Source organism: Festucalex cinctus, chromosome 1 (genome assembly GCF_051991245.1).
Source record: "Festucalex cinctus isolate MCC-2025b chromosome 1, RoL_Fcin_1.0, whole genome shotgun sequence".
Lineage (NCBI taxonomy): Eukaryota > Metazoa > Chordata > Actinopteri > Syngnathiformes > Syngnathidae > Festucalex > Festucalex cinctus.
Genome location: NC_135411.1, coordinates 4,247,625 through 4,275,354, shown reverse-complemented (window position 1 = coordinate 4,275,354; position 27,730 = coordinate 4,247,625). Strand labels below are relative to the sequence as shown.

General features: G+C 41.6%; 3 protein-coding genes across 6 annotated transcripts; all 3 read left to right on the top strand.

Annotated features, from left to right (window-relative positions):
• Nucleotides 1-2,244: 2,244 nt before the first annotated feature.
• Nucleotides 2,245-18,953, top strand: LOC144007671 (uncharacterized). Of its 2 annotated transcripts, none has more exons than XM_077507512.1 (3): nucleotides 2,245-2,482; nucleotides 13,836-14,042; nucleotides 18,813-18,953. In XM_077507512.1, the coding sequence occupies exons 1-2, from the start codon at nucleotides 2,419-2,421 to the stop codon at nucleotides 14,018-14,020; spliced, it is 249 nt and encodes an 82-aa protein (XP_077363638.1). In that variant the 5' UTR covers nucleotides 2,245-2,418; the 3' UTR covers nucleotides 14,021-14,042; nucleotides 18,813-18,953. The 2 variants fall into 2 exon arrangements, with proteins under 2 accessions (XP_077363638.1, XP_077363633.1); XM_077507507.1 differs by lacking the exon at nucleotides 2,245-2,482 and adding an exon at nucleotides 8,850-9,260.
• Nucleotides 4,271-7,517, top strand: LOC144007314 (uncharacterized). 3 transcript variants are annotated; one of them, XM_077506863.1, is made up of 3 exons: nucleotides 4,791-4,877; nucleotides 4,982-5,171; nucleotides 5,561-7,517. In XM_077506863.1, the coding sequence occupies exon 3, from the start codon at nucleotides 5,713-5,715 to the stop codon at nucleotides 7,081-7,083; it is 1,371 nt and encodes a 456-aa protein (XP_077362989.1). In that variant the 5' UTR covers nucleotides 4,791-4,877; nucleotides 4,982-5,171; nucleotides 5,561-5,712; the 3' UTR covers nucleotides 7,084-7,517. The 3 variants fall into 3 exon arrangements, with proteins under 3 accessions (XP_077362973.1, XP_077362989.1, XP_077362981.1); XM_077506847.1 differs by lacking the exons at nucleotides 4,791-4,877; nucleotides 4,982-5,171 and adding an exon at nucleotides 4,271-4,714; XM_077506855.1 differs by lacking the exon at nucleotides 4,791-4,877 and having other exon boundaries at nucleotides 5,171-5,254.
• Nucleotides 14,102-20,506, top strand: LOC144006370 (uncharacterized). Its single transcript, XM_077505178.1, has 3 exons — nucleotides 14,102-14,855; nucleotides 15,195-15,202; nucleotides 18,815-20,506. Exons 1-3 carry the CDS (start codon nucleotides 14,102-14,104, stop codon nucleotides 20,288-20,290), a joined length of 2,238 nt encoding a protein of 745 aa, XP_077361304.1. The 3' UTR covers nucleotides 20,291-20,506.
• The last annotated feature ends 7,224 nt before the right edge of the window (nucleotides 20,507-27,730 follow it).

The window sequence follows — 27,730 nt, the reverse complement described above, 5'->3', positions numbered from 1 at the left end:
CTTGGAGATGTGCCCGGCGAGACTCGGGGGCTTGAGGCGGTGACTGGCGAGGTTCAGGAGCGAGAGGTTCAAGAGTCACCTGGTTGACTTCGGCTGAGGATGCACTGGTTGATGACTGTTCCAAAACGTGATCCATACAGTCCATTCCCCATTCCAGTACGTTTCCGGAGTTCCAGTCGATTCTGGGGTTGTGTAGACGTAGCCAAGGGTGTCCCAGAACCAAAGTGGGTGACGAAGCTTGGATTACATGGAAACGGAGATTCTCTATGTGTTGTCCAATTTGAACCTTCAGGGGTTCGGTGATGTGGGTGATACAAAAGAGTTCCTTGCCATTCAGAGCTCTGGGCTGAATGGTCCGGGGAAGGGGTTTGGTGGTGGCTCGTACTCGCTTTACGAGGCTCCAGTCCATGAGGCTCTCGTCGGAACCGGAGTCGATGAGGGCTGGCAGGTCTATGGTTATAGCATGGTGGCTTATCTGGGCTTGCGTGATTCTTTGAGTCTTAGCAGGACGGTGTGACGGGAAACTCACCGGTGGACCTCTCTTCACGGTGCAAGATCCCACCAGATGACCAAGTTCACCACAATAGTAGCAACGGCCTTCTTGGCGGCGACGCTGTCGCTCCTCAATAGTTAGCTGGGTCCGACCAAGCTGCATAGGTTCCTCGTCATTTCCACTGACCTCCCTCGCGGTAGCTGACTGGGGAAACTCATATCGTGAAGACTCACTTGCCAGTGGATGCTGGAGGGGTCCCGAATCAGGTATCCTTTGGTGTCCGCTGCTCTGCTTGAGCTCCCGCCTCCGATGATCAGTGCGGATGGCAAGCGAAATCAATGAGTCCAGGTCGCCGGGTAAGTCATTTGGAAGCAAGAGTTCCTGCATGGAGGTTGTGAGCCCCTTCAAAAAGTGGTCAAAGAGAGCTGTGTCGTTCCAGCCACTCTTGGCTGCTAGAGTTCGGAATCGGATGGCGTAATCATTAACCGATTCTCTGCCTTGTCTGAGATGGCTGAGTTCTCGCGTCTTCTCTCGATCCATGTTGGTTGGATCAAAAACGAGGCGGAGAGCCCTGCTAAACCCGGCTGCGGTTGAGCAAGTCGGGGAGTGCCGTGCCCATTCCGCGGTGGCCCAGTCTCTGGCTCGTCCCGTCAGGTGGGAAATCATGAAGGCCACGCGAGAACGGTCTGTGGGAAATGCCTGTGGTGAGAGTTCGAAGTGAATGTCACATTCGGTCAGGAATGCCTGACAATGTCCTGGTTCTCCCGAGTATCGCTCCGGGGAGGCCAGTCTCATTCCAGCCCCGGCCAAGACTGGAGTCGGGATCGGGGATTCAGCTGCTTCCGGTTTCGTGACGGTTGGCGTGGAGTGTTGCAGGTGGTTCACCAGCTCCTGCACCTGTCCAGCAAGTTCATCTATCCGGATGACCATGGCTTGCTGGACCTCCTCCAGGTGCGACAGGCGGGCGGCCTGTCTACGTAGTGCAGCCTCCAACTTTCCTGCTGGGTCCATGCTGGCCGAAGTGTACTGACACGACGAGAGGAGGTAGGACTCAGACGCAGTGTGTAAGTTGGCCAACAAGGCTGCAGCTTTAATCGCACGAAACTCAAATCGCCTCTCAAGGAGGGAAAAAAGGCTGAACAAAAAGAGCTCCACACGGGAGATACAAAAAAGGGCACTCAAAAACAGGGACAACAAAAGGCGCTCCACAAGGGAGGAAAACCAGGGCAAACTAAAGGCGCAAGACAAGGCAAGGCTAGACATTAAACAAGGACTGTGGTACGAGGACTGAGAGGACGCTTCCATGCACTGAGATATGTGACACTTCGGCACAGAGGGGAGGAATCAGGTGGCTTTTATGTCCAGGTTGATTGGGAACAGGTGGTGCTGATCATGGGCGTGGACCGGTAATCATTGAGCTGCAGGAAGGGTAAGTGACCTGGGGTGAGAGTGGAGTCAGGGCTATCAAAATAAAACAGGAACATGACTGTAAAAACAAAAGCATGAACCGCCACTCTGGTGGCGGCGTGACAAACAGTTTCACCCACAAACTTTCAGAGATTCAAAACGGTCACCAGCCAAGTTTCAAAAATGGCATTTTGGCATTGTTTTCCCGAGGCATTGGTTGAAAGACTGAAAATGTTTTCAATGTTGTTTTGAAACTGCAATTGACCTTTCGCATTAGCTCCGCCCCCCTTAGTTACTGTTGCTCGTCCGTCAAGCTTGGTGCCTCCGACAGCACAAGCCGTGACGGGAAGACTTACACCGGCGTGTATTAGTGATTTCTTTTGGAGCAATACCAGTGCAATATCCTCCAGATCGAGGCAAAAAGGTTTACAATATGCAGTGGAGGGTTATAGTCATAATATTAAATTAGCCAGCGAAGGGGAAACATACAGGACGCACGCTAAATCTGAGAAAACCCCATGACCTATACTTCAGATGCAACCAGCACAGCATTATGGACCAGTCGTGCTCTTGTACTGCCGGGTAAGTTTTCTTACTTATATTAGTCTAGTATTGTTAAAATATGAGGATTACTGTTAGGTCAGCAAGTTAGCTAAACCTCGGTGTTTATAGCTAGCTAAACATTAGTGTTTTTTTTTTTTTTTTTTGTCTTTGAAAGCATCAGATCAGTCATTGTTATTCTTTGCCCATCATAAAAAAAATATTTATGTCACCCTAGCCATGGATGTAGTTCAGGTTATATGGCTGGTTGGGATACTCCGGAGACGGGTGTCCGTTCACAAAATGCTGCATGAAAAATGAAAACAAGATAAGCTCGGGGCACTTATTAGGACGCTTAAGTTTGCCAAACTTGACGAAGCTTTGCGTTAACGTTAGCTCGCAACATTTAGATGAATGCAAAAGCTAACAGAAGACAAACTAACATTAACCACTGACTGAACAAGCTTAACTTAGATGGCAGTGACATTCTAGTAATATATTTTATTCATTAATAGTAACTACAATAACTTTGATATCGTTTTGTTATTGCCCCGAAAGCAAACTACACTACAGCTAGCTAGTTAGCCCGATAGAGTTAGCATAGTCTTACCTTAGGACAGTCCGATTTACATACTCCGTAGGCACACCGCTTCATCATTTTGGAGGTCCGGAGCTTGTTAATGGTTGTCACTCTTCTTCCGTAAAGTTTTATGGTGGTTAGCAGTCTCGTAAGCCATCAAATAAAATCAATCAGACTATGGACGTCATCGAGAGCTGAGTAAAGCTTGACGGACTATGCTTACATAGCAACGGTTGCTAAATAAATGGTCAATGCTCGTTTGGGGGGGCGGAGTTTGCGAAAGGTCAATTACGGATACAACTCACCTGACTTTTGGCAGCGATATTCGGCCGAGCAAGAAAAGAAAAAGTGTAGTCAATAGTGCATAGAATTTGCCGGCACTCGACTAGAACTTTTCCTGGCTCAAATCTTAAAAAAAACAAAAACAAAAACAGAGACTCTTGGGTGGATTTACAGATTTACAGTCTGAGGTAAAACAGCAAGGATGTTTTAAAAAAACTGTGCTACTAATAATTCTGGGGTACATTATCACAATTCATTATAATCCACATTTATCCAGATTTCTCCTTACTTTGGAAGCATGTCTTATTTTGGTATATTTGAATTTGATAATAATGTCGATACACAGTTTCATTTGATAAATCTTATGATTATTCTAGCGAAGTTTTACATTCAGGAGTCTAAATTTACACATAAGAAACAATCCTTTATTGTTTTTTTTTTTGTATCCATGAGAAATTATTTTTTGTCATTGTCTGGTTGTCTGTGTCCAAAAGCTGTAAAAACATATAACTATTGCAAACTTATCATTTATTTATATGATTTTGTATCAAACTATTTTCTTTTCTTTCAGTTATACTATTGATTTTATTTGGTTTAGCTTTTGTATGTTTTAACTTTCCTGGCGTGTTCTATGTTCTAATTGTTTATAGTGTATACAATGATTGTATTATTTCCCCCCCAATAGTTTGTATACTGATTGAGTGAATAGAGATTTAAAAAAATAAAAACTAAACTGGGCTACTCGTATGTACAGGAAGTAAACATGTTTCTTCTTATTCGTCCGAGTGCAATTTAAAGGTTGATTTATTTTTATTATCCAAATGAATCTAGAATTAAACGTATAATTTTATGAGCTTTTTATTTAATTATTTTTTTAAGTAAAATTAAATATTAACATTTTCGTGACATGAGATTTGTCCAACTGTAATTGCCGTAGATTTCACGTGACAGCAGAAGAGCGACTCCATTCCAGGCACGACGCGTTTACGCTCGGCTTCACGATAAAAATAATTCAACACGAATTCGTACGGAACGAACTGACACATCGACACTTTGCCCCGTCACTACTTTATTGAAGTCAAACATAATTGCTACGTTTCGTGTCTGGTTCAATCGTATCTCTCGGCCCTCTTTATTTTGCCTTAGCTTAGCTTAGCTTAGCTTAGCTTAGTTTAGCTTAGCTTAGCTTAGCTTGCTAGGCGCCAAAAAACGAGACGCGTTTGCTATCGACAAATTGGCTCAGCAGACGTCAATCGTGAGCGTAAAGTGTCGTGAATATCGTGTGAAGATGTTCACAATGGCGAAAGTCAAGTACGAAGAGGAGCTTTGTGGAGCACAGGAGGACAACGAGCGACAACGTCAACTGCTGGACGCCGTTTACAAGCAGCCTCGAGTTGTGTTGAACAGAGCAGGTTTGTCACTTGTTTCATCGACACTTTTCAACCATATGTACGTTTTTATTTCTGTAATGACTCTTCACCGGGGCACTTTGTTACGATACACAGTTTTTTTCTTCAGTCGGTTTGGTACATTTCTCAGTCGATAAGAATTGGATTTAGCAGAACTACAACTGAGGTAAAGCTAGCCGTCTTTTCTTTTTACGCGGTCTAGTCAGCCGCCTTTTCTTTTTACGCGGTCAAGTCAGCCGCACTTCATTTTTTCTGTTCGCCCTTTTCTAGGATTTACGGTAGTGTGCTCGAAGAGACCTGCAGCAAAACTGGCGACATCTGCCGATGACTTGATGACAATGCTTGCTGTGAAGCCTCCAATTTCCAGCAGCCAATCATAGCGCAGCGGGGGCGTGTCCTGCCCCTGACTTCCGCCGCACGTCTACTTTGGTTTCCGGAGTCATCACTGCCGCGGCGGGCGGTACATGGCGTTTAATCATTATTTCTGATTCGGTATTGAACTGAATGCAGCCTCCACACAGGACGCCCGTCACCATTTTGAAGGTCTACGACACCATTTGTTAAATGTCAGCATGTGTGTAAACTCGTTTCGGTGCGCGTTGATGCTTCTCGGCCTTAGTTAGCTTAGCTAATGTTCCCCCAGAGCTATTTCGGACCAACCGGGAAATATTTAACCTCACCATTCCCCATTTCATCTCGTCACTGGACAAGTGGTGAACGGGCACACACCCTCGAGATGAATCGATTCTTAAAAAAATAAAATTAAATTAAATCGTGACAGTATTATCAACTCACCGTTGAAATTTGACTTGACCAAACCAATGTGTGTGTTCTTCTTGTGTCCTGCAGACGTCGCTGAGAAATATCTTCGTCCTGACGAACAGAAGGTGAAATCTCCTCAAGTGAAAGAGGAGGAGGAAGAGCATCCTTATTTTAAAGAAGAAAAAAAGTCCCCTGGTGTCAAAAAGGAGGAGGTTGAGGATGACGTCACCAAGTCACCAATGACCTTCAAGTCATCAATGACCTTCGCCCCTTTAAAGAGTGAAGATGAAGTCAAGGGTGAGAGTGAGGAGGGCAGAGGGGCGGAGCCTCCAAACAGGATCTTAAATCCTCAAAACATGATTCCAGAAAGTGATGCAGACCACTGGGGATCATCAAAAGCAAAAAGTGATGACATAAGGTCCCTTTCTTCTCATGATGATGATGATAATGATGATAATCTATATGGTAATGATGAACACGCTGCTGGTGATAGGTCGTGTCACACTGACGACAAATCTTGGGATTGTTCTCACTGTGGGAAAACATTGAGTTCAAAAAGAAGTTTGAAAATTCACTTGAGAACACACACTGGGGAAAAACCTTTTTCTTGTTTAGATTGTGGCAAAAGCTTCTTTTGGAAGTCATATTTAACATTACATTCAAGAACACACACTGGGGAAAAACCTTTTTCTTGCTCAGATTGTGGCAAAAGCTTCTCTTCGAAGTCACATTTAACAACACATACAAGAAGACACACTGGGGAAAAACCTTTTTCTTGTTTAGATTGTGGCAAAAGCTTCTCTTTGAAGTCAAATTTAACAAAACATTCAAGAACACACACTGGGGAAAAACTTTTTGCTTGTACCCACTGTGGCAAAAGCTTCTCTCAGAAGTCACATTTAACATTACATTCAAGAACACACACTGGGGAAAAACCTTTTTCTTGCTCAGATTGTGGCAAAAGCTTCTCTTTGAAGTCACATTTAACAAGACATACAAGAAGCCACACTGGCGAGAAACATTTTTCTTGCTCAGATTGTGGCAAAAGCTTCTCTCACAGGTCAGATTTAACAATACACACAAGAAAACACGCTGGTGAGAAACCTTTTTCTTGCGCAGATTGTGGCAAAAGCTTCTCTTTGAAGTCACATTTGACAAGACATACAAAAAGCCACACTGGCGAGAAACCTTTTTCTTGCTCAGATTGTGGCAAAAGCTTCTCTTCGAAGTCAAATTTAACAAAACATACAAGAATCCATAGTGGCGAGAAACCTTTCTCTTGCTCAGATTGTGGAAAAAGCTTCTCTCACAGGTCATATTTAACAGTTCATACAAGAAGGCACACTGGCGAGAAACCTTTTTCTTGCTCAGATTGTGGCAAAAGCTTCTATCGGAAGCCCCATTTAACTCATACAAGAAGCCACACTGGCGAGAAACCTTTTTCTTGCTCAGATTGTGGAAAACGTTACTCTGACAGGTCAAATTTCAAGAAACACACAAGATCGCATGGGAAGAAACCGTTCAGTTGCAGTGTTTGTGCTGAAAGATTCTCTTGTAAAAAGCTTTCTGAGAGACACGAGTGTGCTGGTGAGAATAGCAGCCATCTTTGAAGCTTCAAAAAAATGAAGGGAAGTGAATCTGATATGTTATTTCGTAATAACACAACATTCAAAGCTGCCTGGGGCCTGTCATAATGATTCACGTTCATTACTCAAATAAAAGTAGAGATATTAGGATTTCAGAAGACTTAAGAAGTATCAACTCCAGCGTCTTACTTAAAAGTGTAAATGTAATGCTTTCAAAACTACTCAACCTGTTAATATTAAGTTTTTGACGTTTACTGTTAATGTGTTTAAATGTCAATTAATGTCAGTTTTTTTTATGTAATTTTGGAAGCTATTTTTGTTTGTTTTGCTTCTGAATGTTGTTAATGGTTGTGTTTGCTGAAGTTCGTAGGTGTTGTGTTTTTTGCTTGCGTGAAGCACATTGAGTTAGTTTCCTTGTGTATGAAATCGAAATAAAACCACCTTGTGTTGCCTTGCAATTTTCCGCAAATCAGCGTCGAGAATACCTTCAGACACACAAAGCCATCTGGGATTCAAATTTGCTGTTGAACAGTGTCATCTCTGAAATGATTGACGTGATGGGCGTTTCGTCAACATTGAAGGAAGGTCCGTCAACAGCGGGCGTCCGTTTTGTTGGCGATTGGCGATTGACGGCTAACTTAAAAAAAAAAGGACGAATGAACCATTGACGGAAGTAAGTTTCCTTCCGTCAATGTAATCATCAATCCGTCACACCGTCAATTAACATATCCCAATGACAGACGTCAAATTCGTCAATAAATGTGTCACTGTGTGTAAAATAGATAATAGATGTGTGTCAATACGTCGATAATATAATCAATACCGTATGTGTCTATGTAGCGTCTTCGTCATTCGCCCCACCATGAGGTGTTCAGGTAGTTTTACGTAAATGTATGAACAAACGGCCGACATATTTGTGCAGAAATTCAAACAATTGGCGATTGATGAAGGCACAGTAGGTTTTTTAATTGTGACGAGACGGGCCTGAAGTTTCCAGGAAGTTTCGGAATTTGTTGAAAAGAATCACCCAGAAAGAGTGTTCCAGAACTAATTCATTTGTGCATTTTACTTGGATATGTTCCTCGCTGTCCATCAGCCCGTCAATGACGCTGATGCATGACGAATGACGGATTGATGATTACAATGCCGCTGAGATTCAGATATTGACGGATTTACGAAGACGGAAGATGGTCCTGAGACCTCGCAAGAGCTCGTCTTTTATGTCGCCCTCAATATTCCAATCACTAACCTTTTACTTTTATTGGAAGTTAAGTGTTGCGTCAAAACTTTGCTGGAGGAAAGTGTGAAAGCCACAGATGACAAAAACTGGCCTAAAGTCATTTGTATTACTTGCAGTACAAATAAATATTGCATATATCAATAAAATATCAGATACTGTTTCAAACATTTATTAATAGCTAGGGCGGGTACATTATAAGCTATTACAACAAATTAAACTCATCCCTGATAATAAACATTCAGTTAACCTCAACAAGCTTGTTCAACTTTGATGGCGAATTTTTAAACTGCACATTCACCACAACAAACTGGGGCTCTTTTCAATAAGTCCAATTTAAACAGGCATTTAAACTTTACGATTATATCGGGAAACAAAACTCTGAAAAAACCGGAATGAGACTTTCGAACTGCAGCAAAAATGGCGACATCTGCCGATGACTTGATGACAATGCTTGCTGTGAAGCCTCCAATTTCCAGCAGCCAATCATAGCGCAGCGGGGGCGTGTCCTGCCCCTGACTTCCGCCGCACGTCTACTTTGGTTTCCGGAGTCATCACTGCCGCGGCGGGCGGGTACATGGCGTTTAATCATTATTTCTTATTCGGTATTGAACTGAATTCAGCCTCCACACAGGACGTCCATCGCCATTTTGAAGGTCTACGACACCATTTGTTAAATGTCAGCATGTGTGTAAACTCGTTTCGGTGCGCGTTGATGCTTCTCGGCCTTAGTTAGCTTAGCTTAGTTTAGCTTAGCTCGCTAGCCGCTAACAAAGAGAAGCACACAAGACGTGGTCAGGAAGAGATCAAGTGTGACTTTGTTGACACTATTGGGCCAAAATGTCGGCGAGAACGACACCAAAGGACGAGGAGGAACATTTTGGAGTAAAGGAAGAGAACGAGCAACATCTTCAACCGCTGGACGATGTTTGCCAGCAGCCTCGAATTGTGCTACACACAACAGGTTTGTACACTTCTTATTACTCTCCCTTGCTCAGCGCTACTATAAAGAGTTAAAAACAAAACAATAAATGCAGTCATTACTGTACACAGTAATTCAATAAGCCGAATCGGAATTACAACTGCGCATGTGCGGCCACTGGCTCTTATGCTTCCTGTTTCGGGGACGTTGCTATCCAGATCGCCATATGAATGCATTGGAAATAACCGAAAAGAGTCATTATTTTTTATTTTGAGGTCAAATTTGGGTAGTACGCCAGTCGCCCATTGTTCCATGCGTGATTGTCACAATGGTTTACGTGGACTCAAAAAGCGGATGAAGGAATTTTGCCACGTTCACTCGTGCAATAAAGGAACTTGACGTTGCGCCTGCGACCCACCTTATTTATACTCATTCCATTTCCTACTGAAAGAAAAGCTTCAGAACGTCGTGCCGAATGGACTACATTGGTAAGTTTATATTTCAGATACTAATATTTCTAATTTGTAACCATGCCATATGTAAATTTATCAACTTCTGAGCCTGGAGTAGCAGTATAAATATATGTTTGCAAATGAGCTGGAATGTGTAGACAGCCTCATTTTCATTGGGCCTTCACCTTTCGTTGCATTTATCATTTTAGTTATTTATTTATTAATTTTTTTACCCAGGTGAACAGACAGAACATCAAAACAGGCAAAAACTGGGCTATAAACAAGAACAGCCGTGTATGCTTTTTGTCGATGGTGCGCCTTCCACCTCCTTTCCAAACCCAACACTGAAACTAGGTACAGCGGCACAGCCATTTGCAATATATTTGGAGATGGAAATTTGTACGGGGACTAAATTTTCAATTATTAAGATCAATAAAGTCAAGTCTAAGTCTTGTAAATTATATTTATATTTAATACTGTCTATAAAGAGCAAGTGGAATCAAATAAATTCAAGACCTGTGGGTAGGATATTATTTTATTTTTTTTTTACTACTAACATGATGAGCATATACTATAAACAGTGCTGGGGACGGACCTGTCGCCATGGGCGGGCCTTGGGGGTCCGTGCCCGCCCTGTCACTCAGCCATGCCCGCCCTAGCAAGATGACTCACCAACTATTCGTCCTATCAGTCACGTAAACTTGTGCCTTCTGTTTCAAGTCAAGCATGGCGTGCCAGCCAACCACATACCTCCTTTCAAGTTTGGCTGTGATTGACAACTAAACGAGCCAATGACAATCAGGATCAGGAGGGATGGGGTGGGGTGGGGGGGAGACGCGCGCTCTGCAGACGTGCCTTAGCCAAATCTACTTCCGGGTAGAGAGTGCGCATTTGCCGGCTGGCGCTGGCATAAAGACTGAGCAGTGAGCACGTCGTGCCGCTTTAATGTAAGCCACCAAATGCCAAACCTCGATCCAGGATGACACAGTTGACATCAATGGGAATCCCGAGTCCACTGGTTACGTTTACAAGTGAGTGTCAAACTTTTATTTGAATTAGTCAAGCCACACAGCACGGATGAATTGTAGCAATACACAGTATGCTGTTAACAGACCCAAGCAGTCACACATACACAACAACAACTAAGGAGCATAAAATTATTTATCACTAAAGCAGTTGCAGTACAATGAGAGTTGAATTCTCTTTTTTTTTTTTTATTGCCAAGTTTGTTCATGTTGATGACTGTCACTAAGTTCTAATTAAAAAAAAAAACAGCACTTTACACATCCTTTTGGATTGATATTCTGCTTAGTTTTTCACTGAACCCATATGTTGTTTCTGTATGTCATCGACATAACTCAACCTTATTTCTAAATCACTTTAAAACAGCCATTGCTGCATACAAAGTACTGTGCATGGAATAGAAATTAGTTTTTTAGTAGATACAAGTGAAATAAAATAACACAAAATAAAATTAATTAGAGTAAATATAAGTAGATAAGTATACACGCAAATAAAATACTAAAAAAAAAAATCTGTACAAGAATAGAAATAAAATAACACGAAATACAGAAGGCACCATAAAAAAAGTCAAATGATGTGAAGTCTCATGCTGAGTCAAAGATCAAAGAATAAAGATGTCTGGCAAAAATGAAAGGAAATTTTGTCCATATCGTACAGCCCTAATCCAACACGCAAACGAAGGCAACTGCTAGCCAATTCCAGATAGAAGGGGCTGGGTCACAGAGTCATTCATTCGGACATAGTTGTTTACAGAAGTGAAGAGTGGATTTGTTTCAAATGAACTTTTGAGTTGAATAAATGCAAAATGAACTACACATTTTTTTTTTCAGTTTGTCTTTTAGATTTCAGAACGAACTGCCGCTTTTAAGTGACAGAAAATATTTCTGAACACTTTTGCAGTTGTCACAATGCTGCTGTTCAACCTGATGAACATTTGATTTAGGTTGATAAAGTGTGCCCCCCCCAAAAAAAGGTAATGCCCCCCCCCCCTACAATTTCTTTCTGGTGACGGGTCTGCCTATAACAGAAGTGACGTGTTTACATTATTTTTGCTGTATTGAGTTTATATTTCATTATTATCGTGCATGTCTTGTTTATGCAGTGCAGGAAAAGTCAATTGTTAAATGGGCTGTCTGCCGGATTCACTCAGGAAAATGCATTTTTTTAAATACAGGATGTACACACTTGAACTTTCTCTTAGTCTACACATCGATGTTTTTGTTCATCTTTTGTGGTAATTTCGTCCTAACCCCCCACCTCCCCAGCCCGTATTTTGACATTTTTGTGTTTTTTTTTGTAAACAGCGGGACGTTTCAGTGGAAAGACAGTGTTTACAACCTTCCAGCCAATCGCAGAGCGGGGGCGGTGGCGTGTCGCAAACGGGGCCGGGCGAACGTGTCGGCTGCGTGACGTCACTCCCGCGCCAATTTGAAAGCACGCACGGATTTTATTTTTCTTCACTCACTCATTCACACATGTAAGCTTCTGTGAGTGAGTGAGCGAGTGAGTGAGTGAGTGGAAAAAAAAAAATAATCTGTGCGTGCTTTCAAATTGCCGCGGGAGTGACGTCACGCAGCTGACACGTTTGCCCGGCCCCGTTTGCGACCGTTAACTATCTCTTACCGAAATAGATAACAATTCTAAATAGGTGGTAGCTGTATTCCTTTACACATTCACTGCCAGCCCAGCAAAAATGCATTATTTGACGTCTTTTCCCGTCAATGGCAGTCAATGAGTTAAGATGAGATGTAACCAAAATTGACGGATTTTTAAGCAAAATTTGCCTTAAAAAAGGAAAAAAAGATGCTGCAATATAATCACAAAATATATTGGCACATTGTATTTAACACATTCACTGCCAGCCCAGCAAAAATGCATTGTTTGACGTCTTTTTCCGCAATGGCAGTCAATGAGTTAAATCCTATTGTGTTACTTCGGCTTAAAATAAGTAAAAATAAAACAAGCCCTTGCGGACCTAACAAGGTCAGCTAAAATTATTTAGGTCATAACAAGTTCAACCGATCATTAGAAGAGGAGCCGCTGTAAAAAGAGTGTGATTAGATTCCTATCCTTAAATCAATAAAGGTTACTCTTTAAGGGTGTTAATCTAATGGGGCTGATGCTCTAAAACTGGGGCGGTGAGAACCTAAACGAATCCTTTTCGACACCAGCTTGGAAAGTCCCCGTCACCTCCGTAAAATCCGTGTTACTGCGGTTGGAGCCAAAGGGGGATTTTAACCCTTTATAACGGAGAGTTGGCCAGGTAAGCGAGATCAGACACTCTGTAAATTGAGAAGTAGTTTGATTGTTTAAATCCTGTATTTACAAAGTGCATTTTCCAGAGTGAAAATGGCAGACGGCGCCTTTAAAGAGCTAAAATACTTGATGCATACTTGACATAACAGTGTTTCAATATAGGACAGAATATGTAAAAATAAAATAAAAAAAACACGAGTCATCATGATAAACAAGTTTTACCTTTGCCATGACGATGTAGCACCTCGTTGCAGACACCCAGCCAAGCAGCAAACAAAACTGCTCTGCGCCGAGACTTTTATGAGCTTTTAAATCGGCTCCATTATTGACAGCATAGCGATACATGTCGTGCACCGTGAATTCCGTGAAAACAGGGGGACACAAAGTAAGGGTCTGTTTTCAAACTAGCCATCTCCCGTTTCTGTAAGTATCGCACTCGACGAGCACCGACGAAACGTTCCACTTCTGCCGACAGGCGAACGTCAGTTGAACTAGCGCATTCCATGGCTCGATGGACATCAACTTTCCATTTGTAAAATGAAAATCGCTATAGTACTTAAATCGCTCCGCAGCCCGTCCACTTTCATTCAACTGTCATTTCATTCCGCTGTCCATGGTGGCGCAATCACGTGATTACGTGACGTCGGTGCAAATGGTCAATGGTGATGTTCCCCCAGAGCTATTTCGGACCAACCGGGAAATATTTAACCTCACCATTCCCCATTTCATCTCGTCACTGGACAGGTAGTGAACGAGCGCACACCCTCTAGATGAATCGATTCTTAAAAAAATAAAATAAAATTCAATCGTGACAGTATTATCAACTCACCATTGAAATTTGACTTGACCAAACCAAATGTGTGTTTTGTCTTCTTGTGTCCTGCAGACGTCGCTGAGAAATATCTTCGTCCTGACCAAGAGGACATGAAGCCTCCGAATGTTAAAGAGGAGGAAGAACATCCTTACATCGAAGAGGAAGAAAAGCCCGTTCGTGTCAAAGAGGAGGAGGTTGAGGATGACGTCACCAAGTCACCAATGACCTTCAAGTCATCAATGACCTTCGCCCCTTAAAAGAGTGAAGACGAAGTCAAGGGTGAGAGTGAGGAAGGCAGAGGGGCGGAGCCTCCAAACAGGATCTTAAATCCTCAAAACATGATTCCAGAAAGTGATGCAGACCACTGGGGATCATCAAAAGCAAAAAGTGATGACATAAGGTCCCTTTCTTCTCATGACGATAATGATGATAATCTGGATGGTAATGATGAACACGCTGCTGATGATAGGTCGTGTCACACTGACGACAAATCTTGGGAGTGTTCTCACTGTGGGAAAACATTGAGTTCAAAAGGAAGTTTAAAAATTCACTTGAGAATACACACTGGGGAAAAACCTTTTTCTTATTTAGATTGTGGCAAAAGCTTCTCTTTGAAGTCAAATTTAACAAAACATTCAAGAACACACACTGGGGAAAAACGTTTTGCTTGTACCCACTGTGGCAAAAGCTTCTCTCTGAAGTCACGTTTAACAACACATACAAGAAGCCACACTGGGGAAAAACCTTTTTCTTGCTCAGATTGTGGCAAAAGCTTCTCTTCGAAGTCAAATTTAACAACACATACAAGAATACACACTGGGGAAAAACCTTTTGCTTGTTTAGATTGTGGCAAAAGCTTCTTTTGGAAGTCAGACTTAACGACACATACAAGAACACACACTGGCGAGAAACCTTTTTCTTGCTCAGATTGTGGCAAAAGCTTCACTCACAGGTCAGCTTTAACAATACACACAAGAAAACACGCTGGTGAGAAACCTTTTTCTTTCCACCTTGTGTTGCCTTGCAATTTTCCGCAAATCAGCGTCGAGAATACCTTCAGACACACAAAGCCATCTGGGATTCAAATTTGCTGTTGAACAGTGTCATCTCTGAAATGATTGACGTGATGGGCGTTTCGTCAACATTGAAGGAAGGTCCGTCAACGGCGGGCGTCCGTTTTGTCGATTGGCGATTGATGGCTAACTTAAAAAAAAGGACGAATGAACTATTGACGGAAGTAAGTTTCCTTCCGTCAATGTAATCATCAATCCGTCACACCGTCAATTAACCTATCCCAATGACAGACGTCAAATTCGTCAATAAATGTGTCACTGTGTGTAAAATAGATAATAGATGTGTGTCAATACGTCGATAATATAATCGATACAGTATGTGTCTATGTAGCGTCTTCGTCATTCGCCCCACCATGAGGTGTTCAGGTAGTTTTACGTAACTGTATGAACAAACGGCCGACGAATTTGTGCAGAAATTCAAACAATTGGCGATTGATGAAGGCACAGTAGGTTTTTTAATTGTGACGAGACGGGCCTGAAGTTTCCAGAAAGTTTCGGAATTTGTTGAAAAGAATCACCCAGAAAGAGTGTTCCAGAACTAATTCATTTGTGCATTTTACTTGGATATGTTCCTCGCTGTCCATCAGCCCGTCAATGACGCTGATGCATGACGAATGACGGATTGATGATTACAATGCCGCTGAGATTCAGATATTTTCGCTGTAGAGGAAGAAAATAACGTGGAAAAAATGCTGCTGAAAAGTCAACTTACTGTAGGTTTGGCAACACAAGATGGCCGCCGCCAGCTTCACTTTTCGCTACAGCATGAGCAGCCCAGTTAATTTATGACGTCCGTGCTGTATCAGCCTGCACATCCACCTGAGAATCTGACCGTGATCAGTTTTTTTTTTCCTTTTTTTATTTTTATTTTATTTTATTTATTTATTTATTTATTTATTTTTTTTGAAGGTTTGAGCCAGGACAGCTTACTCGCATTTTCATTTCATTTTCTTAACTAAAGAGCCAGACCTGTCACCAGAAAGAGAGTGCAGGGGGGGCATTACCTTTTTTGGGGGAGCACACTTCATCAACCTAAATCTAATGTTGTTCAGGTTGAACAGTGGCATTGTGACAACTGCAAAAGCGGCGGAATGACTGTGACCCAGCCCCTTCTATCTGAGATTAGCTAGCAGTTGCCTTCATTTGCTTTTTGGATTTAGGGCTGTACGATATGGATAAAATTTCGGATCATTTTTGCCAGACATCTTTATTCTTTGGTCTTTGACTCAGCATGAAACTTCGCATCATTCCAGTGTTTTATGGTGCCTTCTGCATTTTGTGTTATTTTATTTATAGTTATATTTACTTATTCACTTCCCTACATCTTATATATTTTTTTTATTTTTTATTTTTGCTTTTATACTTACCTACTTATATTTACTATAATTAATTTTATTTTGTGTTATTTTCTTTCACTCGTGTCCACTGCGAGACTGATTTCTATTCCATGCACTTTGTATGCAGCAATGGATGTTTTAAAGTGCTTTATAAAAAAAAGATTGAGTTGAGATATGTCGATAATATACAGAAATGACATATGGGTTCAGTGAAAAATATCAATCCATAAGGATGTGTAAAGTGCTGTTTATTATTATTATTATTATTATTATTATTATTATTATTATAACTTAGTGACAGTCATCAACCGTGACAAACTTGGCAATAAAAAAAAAAAGAAAAGAGAATTCAACTTACATTGTACTGCAACTATGCTTTAGTGATAAATAATTTTATGCTCCAAAGTATTTGTTGTGTATGTGTGACTGCGTGGGTCTGTTAACCGCATACTGTGTATTGCTACAATTTGTCCGTGCTGTGTGGCTTGACTAATCAAAACAAAAGTTTGCCACTCACTTGTGAACGTTGTTTAGTGGACCAGTGAACGCAGGATTCCCAACCATGTCAACTGTGTCATCCTGGATCGAGGTTTGGCGTTTGCTCACTGCTCAGTCATTGGGTCAGTGCCGGCCGGCGAACGTGCACCACTATCTAACGCGGAAGTAGATTTGGCTAATGCGCGTCTCCGGAGCGCGCGTCACCCCCCCCAATCCCGATTACCATTGGCGAGCCGTAGATGTCAATCAAAGCCAAATTTGAAAGGATGTATGTGGTTGGCTGGCAAGCCATGCTTTACTTGAACAGAAGGCGCACGTTTACGTGACTGATAAAAGTAAAAAAAAATAATAAATTCTCCTTTCCCTGTCGTCCTTTTGCTCACGAGCGCCCCTAGCATCTGCCTAATCTGCCTAATGGCAGGAGCGCCACTGGTCGTGACCAAAAGAACGAGATCCCGGATACAAGCGGCCGAAATGAGTTTCCTCTGCAGGGTGTCCGGGCTCTCCCTTAGAGATAGGGTGAGAAGCTCGGTCATCCGGGAGGGACTCGGAGTCAAGCCGCTGCTCCTCCGCGTTGAGAGGAGCCAGCTGAGGTGGCTCGGGCATCTGGTTCGGATGCCTTCTGGACGCCTCCCTGGGGAGGTCTTCCGGGCATGTCCCACCGGCGGGAGGCCCCGGGCACGACCCAGGACACGCTGGCGAGACTATGTCTCCCGGCTGGCCTGGGAACGCCTTTGGATCCCGCCGGAGGAGCTGGTTGAAGTGGCTGGGGAGAGGGAGGTCTGGGTTTCCCTCCTAAAGCTGTCGCCCCCGCGACCTGACCTCGGATAAGCGGAGGAAGATGGATGGATGGATGGATGAATTTATGGTGAATTCTAGGGCTGGGTATCGATTCAAATTTCCAGGATCGATTCGATTCGATTAATGATTCACAACGATTTTTGATTCATTTGAGGAATTCATGCAGCACCTATTTTAGACAGTCAAAAGTACCAGTGCTGCAAATAGTAGAAACTTCTTGCTGTAATTTAATGCATTAGTAAAAATATTAATATTTACATTAAGAATTGAATCAATTGCAGTTACATTAATACTGTTTTATTTAACATGGCCTTATAAAAACAATAAATAATTAAATCAATTACAACCACAGTACAGGCTATGTTAAAAAAAAAAAAAAAGTAACAAAAAACACTGACACTCATTCACATTGTTTTTTGTGCAAATGTTCCAATGGTGGTTGAGGGGATGGGGTGGGTGGGGAGATGATCGATACTGGCTTCCACCGTGTAAGTGACACGGGCTCGGAAGCATTTGTTTGTGTGTGTTGAATGTGTTGTGTGTGTGTTGGGGGCGGGGTCGATATATCTATACATGGCTTTATGTATCGATATTGGGATATGAAAAGGCGTATCTATATGATATCGATATATCAATATTTTGAACCCAGCCCAAGTTAATTCAATTGAAATAGAAAGGGCGTATGAAAACAAATTCCTTGTAGTAGTTATTGATGATAAATTATTTTGGAAGCCACACATAGAAATTGTTAAAAGGAAAATGTGAAAAATCATAGGGATACTCTATAAAACTAAGGATGTCCTGAACATGAACTCATTATATACATTATACAGTTCATTATTCTTACAATATCTGACCTATTGTGTGAAAATCTGGGCAAATGCAAATAAAACAAACACCAACTCTGTATTCAAATTGCAAAAGAGAGCTATAAGAATTATTAATTAATCAAAATATACTGAATCAACACATCCATTATTTATTAAATACAATGAAATTTTATGACTTGGTTGAGTTTAAATTAGCACCAAATTAGACACAGTCCTTATGATATAAGCGGTGCACATGTCTATAAAAACAAAACAAAAAAACAAGAACAAATATTAAGCAAAGGTGTGTATCTGTTAGGTGTTAATTTGTGGAATCATTTGGGAATTGCCCTGAAAGGATGTGACTCACTTGTTGAGTTTAAAAAAAAATGTTTAAAAGTTTAAAAAAAATACTTGTGTATAGATTGTTATTCATTCACTCATGTGGCCCATGTGATAAACTTCAATATAAAATACATAACATCACAATAAATTAACTTTACCAAACCATGTGTATCTTGTGTCTCGCAGATGTCGGTGAAAAATGTATTTTTCCTGAGCGGCAGGAGCCAGAGTTCCCTGGCGTGAAACAGGAGGAGGACTTGGAGCCTCTTCAAGTTAAAGAAGAGAAGCGGCAACAGCCTCCCAACATCAAAAAAGAGGAGCAGCTGCCACCATACATTGAAGAGGAGGAGCACTTCACAGAGTTGCCCGTGACTGGTGTCCATTTGAAGACTGAAGATGAACGTCAATATGAAGAGAACAAAGGGGCGGAGTCTCCAAGCAGACAACAAATGACAAATGATGACAGCCGGTTAGCTCTTATGTCAGATGGTGAAGACGCGTCACACGCTGCTCACACTGCTGACGATGAACAGTGTGACGATGATGTGACATGTCACACTGATGACAAACGGTGGAAATGTTCTCAGTGTGGAAAAACCTTTGGTTCCAAGTCTCAATTGAGAAGACACGCGATGGGCCACACTGGTCATAAACCCTTTACTTGCACAGTTTGTGGTCGAAGTTTCTCTAGGAAGGAAACTTTATCAACGCACACGAGAACCCACACCGGAGAGAAGCCTTTTGCTTGCTCAGTTTGTGGTCAAAATTTTGCTCAGAGGGAACACTTAAAAACACACACACGAACCCACACTGGAGAGAAGCCTTTTGCTTGCTCAGTTTGTGGTCAAAATTTTTCTTCCAAGGGAGACTTAAAAAGACACACAAGAACCCACACTGGAGAGAAGCCTTTTGCTTGCTCAGTTTGTGGTCGAAAATTTGCTCACAAGGTTCACTTAAAAACACACACAAGAACCCACACTGGAGAGAAGCCCTTTGCGTGCTCAGTTTGTGGTCAAACTTTTTCTTCCAAGGGATACTTAAAAACACACACAAGAACCCACACTGGAGAGAAGCCCTTTGCGTGCTCAGTTTGTGGTCGAAGTTTCTCTCAGAGGGGAAGTTTAACAACGCACACGCGAATCCACACGGGAGAGAAGCACTTTGCTTGCACAATTTGTGGTCGAAAATTTGCTCAGAGGGTACACTTAAAAATACACACAAGAACCCACACTGGAGAGAAGCCCTTTGCTTGCTCAGTTTGTGGTCAAACTTTTTCTTCCAAGGGATACTTAAAAACACACACAAGAACCCACACTGGAGAGAAGCCCTTTGCTTGCTCAGTTTGTGGTCAAACTTTTTCTTCCAAGGGATACTTAAAAACACACACAAGAACCCACACTGGAGAGAAGCCCTTTGCTTGCTCAGTTTGTGGTCAAAATTTTTCTTCCAAGGGATACTTAAAAATCCACACAAGAGCCCACACTGGAGAGAAGCCTTTTGCTTGCTCAGTTTGTGGTAAAAAATGTACTGTTAATGAAACGTTAAAAAGACACACAAAGACCCACACTGATAAGAAACCATTTTCTTGCTCAGTTTGTGGTCAAAGATTCCCAACAAAGGGCAACGCTGAGAGGCACAAGTGTGCTGGTGAGAAAAGCGGTTGATGAATGAAGCTTGATATGATCTCATTTAGGAATTGACGTTTAAAATGGTGCAGAAATGTCTACCGCGAAATGAATGAATGATTGATCTGTGTACTTGTATTGTGTGTTGTACGTGTCTATTTTGAAAATGAATTTGTTTTGAAAACGTAACATCAACCTGACAAGTGGCTGCAGATTATAACTGACGGCTATAATCTGTCATCTGTACATGTAAATGTCCGTTCATATGTAGTTTGCCTTATATACATATTAAAAGGCTGTTGTTGAACACATTATTTTAGGTTAATTAATTATGCACAAATTAGTGTGTCAAAAAATTAACGCAACTGATCGCGAGTCAATGCCAAATTTGGCCCATTGAGGTACACAGAGTAGACTGCAGGGGGCACCACGACAGAGTAGCAAATAAAACAAACACCAACTCTGTATTCAAATTGCAAAAGAGAGCTATAAGAATTATTAATTAATCAAAATATACTGAATCAACACATCCATTATTTATTAAATACAATGAAATTTTATGACTTGGTTGAGTTTAAATTAGCACCAAATTAGACACAGTCCTTATGATATAAGGGGTGCACATGTCTATAAAAAAAACAAAAAAAACAAGAACAAATATTAAGCAAAGGTGTGTATCTGTTAGGTGTTAATTTGTGGAATCATTTGGGAATTGCCCTGAAAGGATGTGACTCACTTGTTGAGTTTAAAAAAAAAATGTTTAAAAACCTGTATACTGTATATGACTGGATAGCAGATAGCCCTTACACGCCCGTGCAAGCCGTTGAAGCGACAGGGCGGCCATCTTGCTCCTACCATCTCGTCAGTGGGTGGACGGTATGTCCACTTTGAGGACCCCTTTTTTTTTTAAATCACTCAGTTCCATGGACAGCATGATTTATGGTGATTTAAATTCGTTAAAAACAAGAGGACTTCGGACATTTTCCAACTTGCCTTAAGGGCGTATAAATGATATGTTACATGACGTTTACAGGAGGAAACTTGTTTAATTCATTGTTTATGAAAGAATCACAACTGTTCAACAAATAATATTGGGTCCTTACGTGCACACATATGACAGAAAAGATGGCGCTTTCAAGCAGCAATGCCAGTTAAGTGGGGATTTTGGGAGGTTGTTGTGCTGTTAGACTAGCTCAGGGGTGTCAAAACTCAGTTTTGTTGCAGTCCTCAGGGTTTATCTCAGAGGGCTGTTATGACGGGGAAACCAAATGTTTATTCGTCTCACCGAACAAGATGGATTACTCGTTTTGAAATGAGAAGTCAAGGGTAAAAGTTTGGAATCAGAATCCTGCCAATACCTCGTAACTTCGGTTTGAATCTCCGAAAACATTTTTGAATGACTGAAAAAATGTTTCGAATCTCCAAAAATATTTTTGAATGACTAAAAAATCACAGAAAAAGCTGTAAAATAAAAATAAAAAAATGCTTAGAAAAGACAGACATTTTTTTAAAGTATGATTTTACAGTGTTTCACCCACAAATTTTCAGAGGTTCAAAATGGTCACCAGCCAAGTTTCAAAAATGGCATTTTGGCATTGTTCTCCCGAGGCATTTATTTGTTTCCCGTTTTTGAAACCTGTAAACTCTGAACGTTCTCAAAACGTTGAAAAAATATTTCCAAACCTGAAAAGTGGGTTTGAATCTCCAAAAAGTATATAAAATCATTCAAAATGACAACTTTTTTTTTTTTTTTTTTTTTACAGTTTCACCCACAAACTTTCAGAGATTCAAAACGGTCACCAGCCAAGTTTCAAAAATGGCATTTTGGCATTGTTTTCCCGAGGCATTGGTTGAAAGACTGAAAATGTTTTCAATGTTGTTTTGAAACTGCAATTGACCTTTCGCATTAGCTCCGCCCCCCTTAGTTACTGTTGCTAGTCCGTCAAGCTTTACTCAGCTCTCGATGACGTCCATAGTCTGATTGATTTTATTTGATGGCTTACGAGACTGCTAACCACCATAAAACTTTACGGAAGAAGAGTGACAACCATTAACAAGCTCCGGACCTCCAAAATGATGAAGCGGTGTGCCTACGGAGTATGTAAATCGGACTGTGCTAAGGTAAGACTATGCTAACTCTATCGGGCTAACTAGCTAGCTGTAGTGTAGTTTGCTTTCGGGGCAATAACAAAACGATATCAAAGTTATTGTAGTTACTATTAATGAATAAAATATATTACTAGAATGTCATTGCCATCTAAGTTAAGCTTGTTCAGTCAGTGGTTAATGTTAGTTTAATGTCTTCTGTTAGCTTTTGCATTCGTCTAAATGTTGCGAGCTAACGTTAACACAAAGCTTCGTCAAGTTTGGCAAACTTAAGCGTCCTAATAAGTGCCCCGAGCTTATCTTGTTTTCATTTTTCATGCAGCATTTTGTGAACGGACACCCGTCTCCGGAGTATCCCAACCAGCCATATAACCTGAACTACATCCATGGCTAGAGTGACATAAATATTTTTTTTATGATGGACAAAGAATAACAATGACTGATCTGATGCTTTCAAAGACAAAAAAAAAACAAAAAACACTAATGTTTAGCTAGCTATAAACACCGAGGTTTAGCTAACTTGCTGACCTAACAGTAATCCTCATATTTTAACAATACTAGACTAATATAAGTAAGAAAACTTACCCGGCAGTACAAGAGCACGACTGGTCCATAATGCTGTGCTGGTTGCATCTGAAGTATAGGTCATGGGGTTTTCTCAGATTTAGCGTGCGTCCTGTATGTTTCCCCTTCGCTGGCTAATTTAATATTATGACTATAACCCTCCACTGCATATTGTAAACCTTTTTGCCTCGATCTGGAGGATATTGCACTGGTATTGCTCCAAAAGAAATCACTAATACACGCCGGTGTAAGTCTTCCCGTCACGGCTTGTGCTGTCGGAGGCACCAAGCTTGACGGACTATGCTTACATAGCAACGGTTGCTAAATGTGTGATTGGTCAATGCTCGTTTGGGGGGGGCGGAGTTTGCGAAAGGTCAATTACGGATAAAACTCACCTGACTTTTGGCAGCGATATTCGGCCGAGCAAGAAAAGAAAAAGTGTAGTCAATAGTGCATAGAATTTGCCGGCACTCGACTAGAACTTTTCCTGGCTCAAAGCTTAAAAAAAAAAAAAAAAAAAAAGACCAGAGACTCTTGGGTGGATTTACAGATTTACAGTCTGAGGTAAAACAGCAAGGATGTTTAAAAAAACTGTGCTACTAATAATTCTGGGGTACATTATCACAATTCATTATAATCCACATTTATCCAGATTTCTCCTTACTTTGGAAGCATGTCTTATTTTGGTATATTTGAATTTGATAATAATGTCTATATACAGTTTCATTTGATAAATCTTATGATTATTCTAGCGAAGTTTTACATTCATAAGTCTAAATTTACACATAAGAAACAATCCTTTATTGATTTTTTTTTTGTATCCATGAGAAATTATTTTTTGTCATTGTCTGGTTGTCTGTGTCCAAAAGCTGTAAAAACATATAACTATTGCAAACTTATCATTTATTTATATGATTTTGTATCAAACTATTTTCTTTTCTTTCAGTTATACTATTGATTTTATTTGGTTTAGCTTTTGTATGTTTTAACTTTCCTGGCGTGTTCTATGTTCTAATTGTTTATAGTGTATACAATGATTGTATTATTCCCCCCCCCAATATTTTGTATACTGATTGAGTGAATAGAGATTTTAAAAAAGAAAAAATAAACTGGGCTACTCGTATGTACAGGAAGTAAACATGTTTCTTCTTATTCGTCCGAGTGCAGTTTAAAGGTCTATTTATTTTTATTATCCAAATGAATCTAGAATTAAACGTATAATTTTATGAGCATTTTTTTAAATTATTTTTTTAAGTAAAATTAAATATTAACATTTTCGTGACATGAGATTTGTCCAACTGTAATTGCCGTAGATTTCACGTGGTAGCAGAAGAGCGACTCCATTCCAGGCACGACGCGTTTACGCTCGGCTTCACGATAAAAATAATTCAACACGAATTCGTACGGAACGAACTGACACATCGACACTTTGCCCCGTCACTACTTTATTGAAGTCATAATTGCTACGTTTCGTGTCTGGTTCAGTCGTATCTCTCGGCCCTCTTTATTTTGCCTTGGCTTAGCTTAGCTTAGCTTAGCTTAGCTTAGCTTAGCTTAGCTTAGCTTAGCTTGCTAGGCGCCAAAAAACGAGACGCGTTTGCTATCGACAAATTGGCTCAGCAGACGTCAATCGTGAGCGTAAAGTGTCGTGAATATCGTGTGAAGATGTTCACAATGGCGAAAGTCAAGTACGAAGAGGAGCTTTGTGGAGCACAGGAGGACAACGAGCGACAACGTCAACTGCTGGACGCCGTTTACAAGCAGCCTCGAGTTGTGTTGAACAGAGCAGGTTTGTCACTTGTTTCATCGACACTTTTCAACCATATGTCCGAATTTATTTTGAAAGGAATCTTCACCGGGGCACTTTGTTACACAGTTTTTTTCTTCAGTCGGTTTGGTACATTTCTCAGTCGATAAGAATTGGATTTAGCAGAGCAACAACTGAGGCAAAGCTAGCCGCCTTTTCTTTTTACGCGGTCAAGTAGGCCGTCTTTTGTTTTTACGCGGTCAAGTCAGTTCATTTTTTTCTGTTCGCCCTTTTCTAGGATTTACGGTAGTGTGCTCGAAGAGACGCTGGCGCGGAGAATGTGACCGAGAACAACATTGGGTTTTCAAAATAAAAGATCGGTTTTCAAAAATAAAATTGAATTCAAACGCAGTTTAAAGTATGCGTGGTTTTATTATTATTATTATTTTATTATTAACAGTTTAAAAAATGTTTCACAATTTAATTTAACCAATTTAAATTTCACTGGGAATGCACTCTTGTGGGGTGATATTGAGCAATAACATTGATATGTACAGTATTAAGTCAACGGTAATTTAAAATGAAGGAAATGTTGAAATTGAGAAAAAAATATGTGTGTGTCATCGAGCAGACATGCCACTTTGAGGCAGAACTAATTTGGGGTCAATAGGTCATATGACCTAGAAGCTATTAAGCAGAAAATAAGTGGAAGTCTAAAATGAAAACAATAAAATAAAATAAAAGGTGTGCATCATCTATCAGACATGGCACTATGATGCAGCATTGGTTTGGGGTCAATAGGTCACATGGCCTGGAACCTATTGAGCTAAGAAGCTGAAATTTACAGATAATGATAAAAAAAATTGTTAAAGGTCTTTTTTTTTTTTTTTTCTAAGGCTGTATGCAAATGAATATGTACAATTTTCTCTTGTTTCCTACAATATTAGTTGCTTATGTCATGTTGATCAAAATGTATGCTGTGTTGACCCTCGTCTCACACCTTGACTCCGCAACATTTTTGCATTTTTTTTTTTGCATATTTATTTTTTTGCACAATGAAAAATGGTTGAACAAGTTACAATTCGTCAACCATATTTCTATATATTCCCAGTACTTTTTTTTTTTTTTTGTGGGGGGGGGGGGGGGGGGGGGCAAATGTTAACTTTTAATAATCAAAAATCAATTCAACCAATGAGCAACCCGTTTTCTGAAATTTGTGTTTTCATCTCTAATATTCTAATATAAATTATGGTGAAAACAGTGCCTCTGGATTGGCAGACCGGGGTGGTGGTCCCCCTTTTTAAGAAGGGGGACCGGAGGGTGTGTTCCAACTATAGAGGGATCACACTCCTCAGCCTCCCTGGTAAGGTCTATTCAGGGGTACTGGAGAGGAGGGTCCCTCGGGAAGTCGAATCTCGGATTCAGGAGGAGCGGTGCGGTTTTCGTCCTGGCCGTGGAACAGTGGACCAGCTCTACACCCTCAGCAGGATCCTTGAGGGTGCGTGGGAGTTCGCTCAACCAGTCCACATGTGTTTTGTGGATTTGGAGAAGGCGTTCGACCGTGTCCCTCGGGGATTCCTGTGGGGAGTGCTTCGGGAGTACGGGGTGCCGGGCCCCTTGATACGGGCTGTTCGGTCCCTGTACGACCGTTGCCAGAGTTTGGTCCGCATTGCCGGCAGTAAGTCGGATTCGTTTCCTGTGAGGGTTGGACTCCGCCAAGGTTGCCCTTTGTCACCGATTCTGTTCATAACTTTTATGGACAGAATTTCTAGGCGCAGCCGAGGCGTGGAGGGGATCCGGTTTGGTGGCCTCAGCATTGCATCTCTGCTCTTTGCAGATGATGTGGTGCTGTTGGCTTCTTCAGGCCGGGATCTCCAACTCTCACTGGAGCGGTTCGCAGCCGAGTGTGAAGCGGTTGGGATGAGGATCCGCACCTCCAAATCCGAGACCATGGTCCTCAATCGGAAAAGGGTGGCGTGTCCTCTCCGGGTCGGGGATGAGATCCTCCCCCAAGTGGAGGAGTTCAAGTATCTTGGGGTCTTGTTCACGAGTAAGGGCATGATGGAACGGGAGATCGACAGGTGGATCGGTGCAGCGTCTGCAGTAATGCGGACTCTGTATTGGTCCGTCGTGGTGACGAAAGAGCTGAGCCAAAAGGAGAAGCTCTCGATTTACCAGTCGACCTACGTTCCGACCCTCACTTATGGTCTCGAGCTGTGGGTCGTGACCAGTGGCGTTCCTAAGCAACTTGGCACCCTAGGCAGGATTTCTGGTAGTGCCCCCCCTCCCAGAGCGTGCACAACTTATTAGACCAAACACAAACACGACCCCTACTCAAATTATTAGACCAACCACAAAATATTTACATTTAGAGCATTTCCCACAGTTATCCATCCATCCATCCATTTTCTTGACCGCTTATTCCTCACAAGGGTCACGGGGGCTGCTGGCGCCTATCTCAGCTGGCTCTGGGCAGTAGGCAGGGGACACCCTGGACTGGTTGCCAACCAATCGCAGGGCACATAGAGACGAACAACCATCCACACTCACGCACACCTAGGGACAATTCGGAGCGCCCAATTAACCTGCCATGCATGTCTTTGGAATGTGGGAGGAGACCGGAGTACCCGGAGAAGACCCACGCGGGCACGGGGAGAACATGCAAACTCCACCCAGGAAGGTCCGAGCTTGGACTCGAACCGGAGACCTCAGAACTGGGAAGCGGACGTGCTAACCACTCGACTACCGTGCCGCCCATTTCCCACAGTTATTTTATACTTAATGGTCGAACCGTACGTCACAGTGGTATTTTCGCTGTAGAGGAAGAAAATAACGTGGAAAAAATGCTGCTGAAAAGTCAACTTACTGTAGGTTTGGCAACACAAGATGGCCGCCGCCAGCTTCACTTTTCACTACAGCATGAGCAGCCCAGTTAATTTATGACGTCCGTGCTGTATCAGCCTGCACATCCACCTGAGAATCTGACGGTGATCAGTTTTAGTTTTTTTTTTGTTTTTTGAAGGTTTGAGCCAGGACAGCTTACTCGCATTTTCATTTCATTT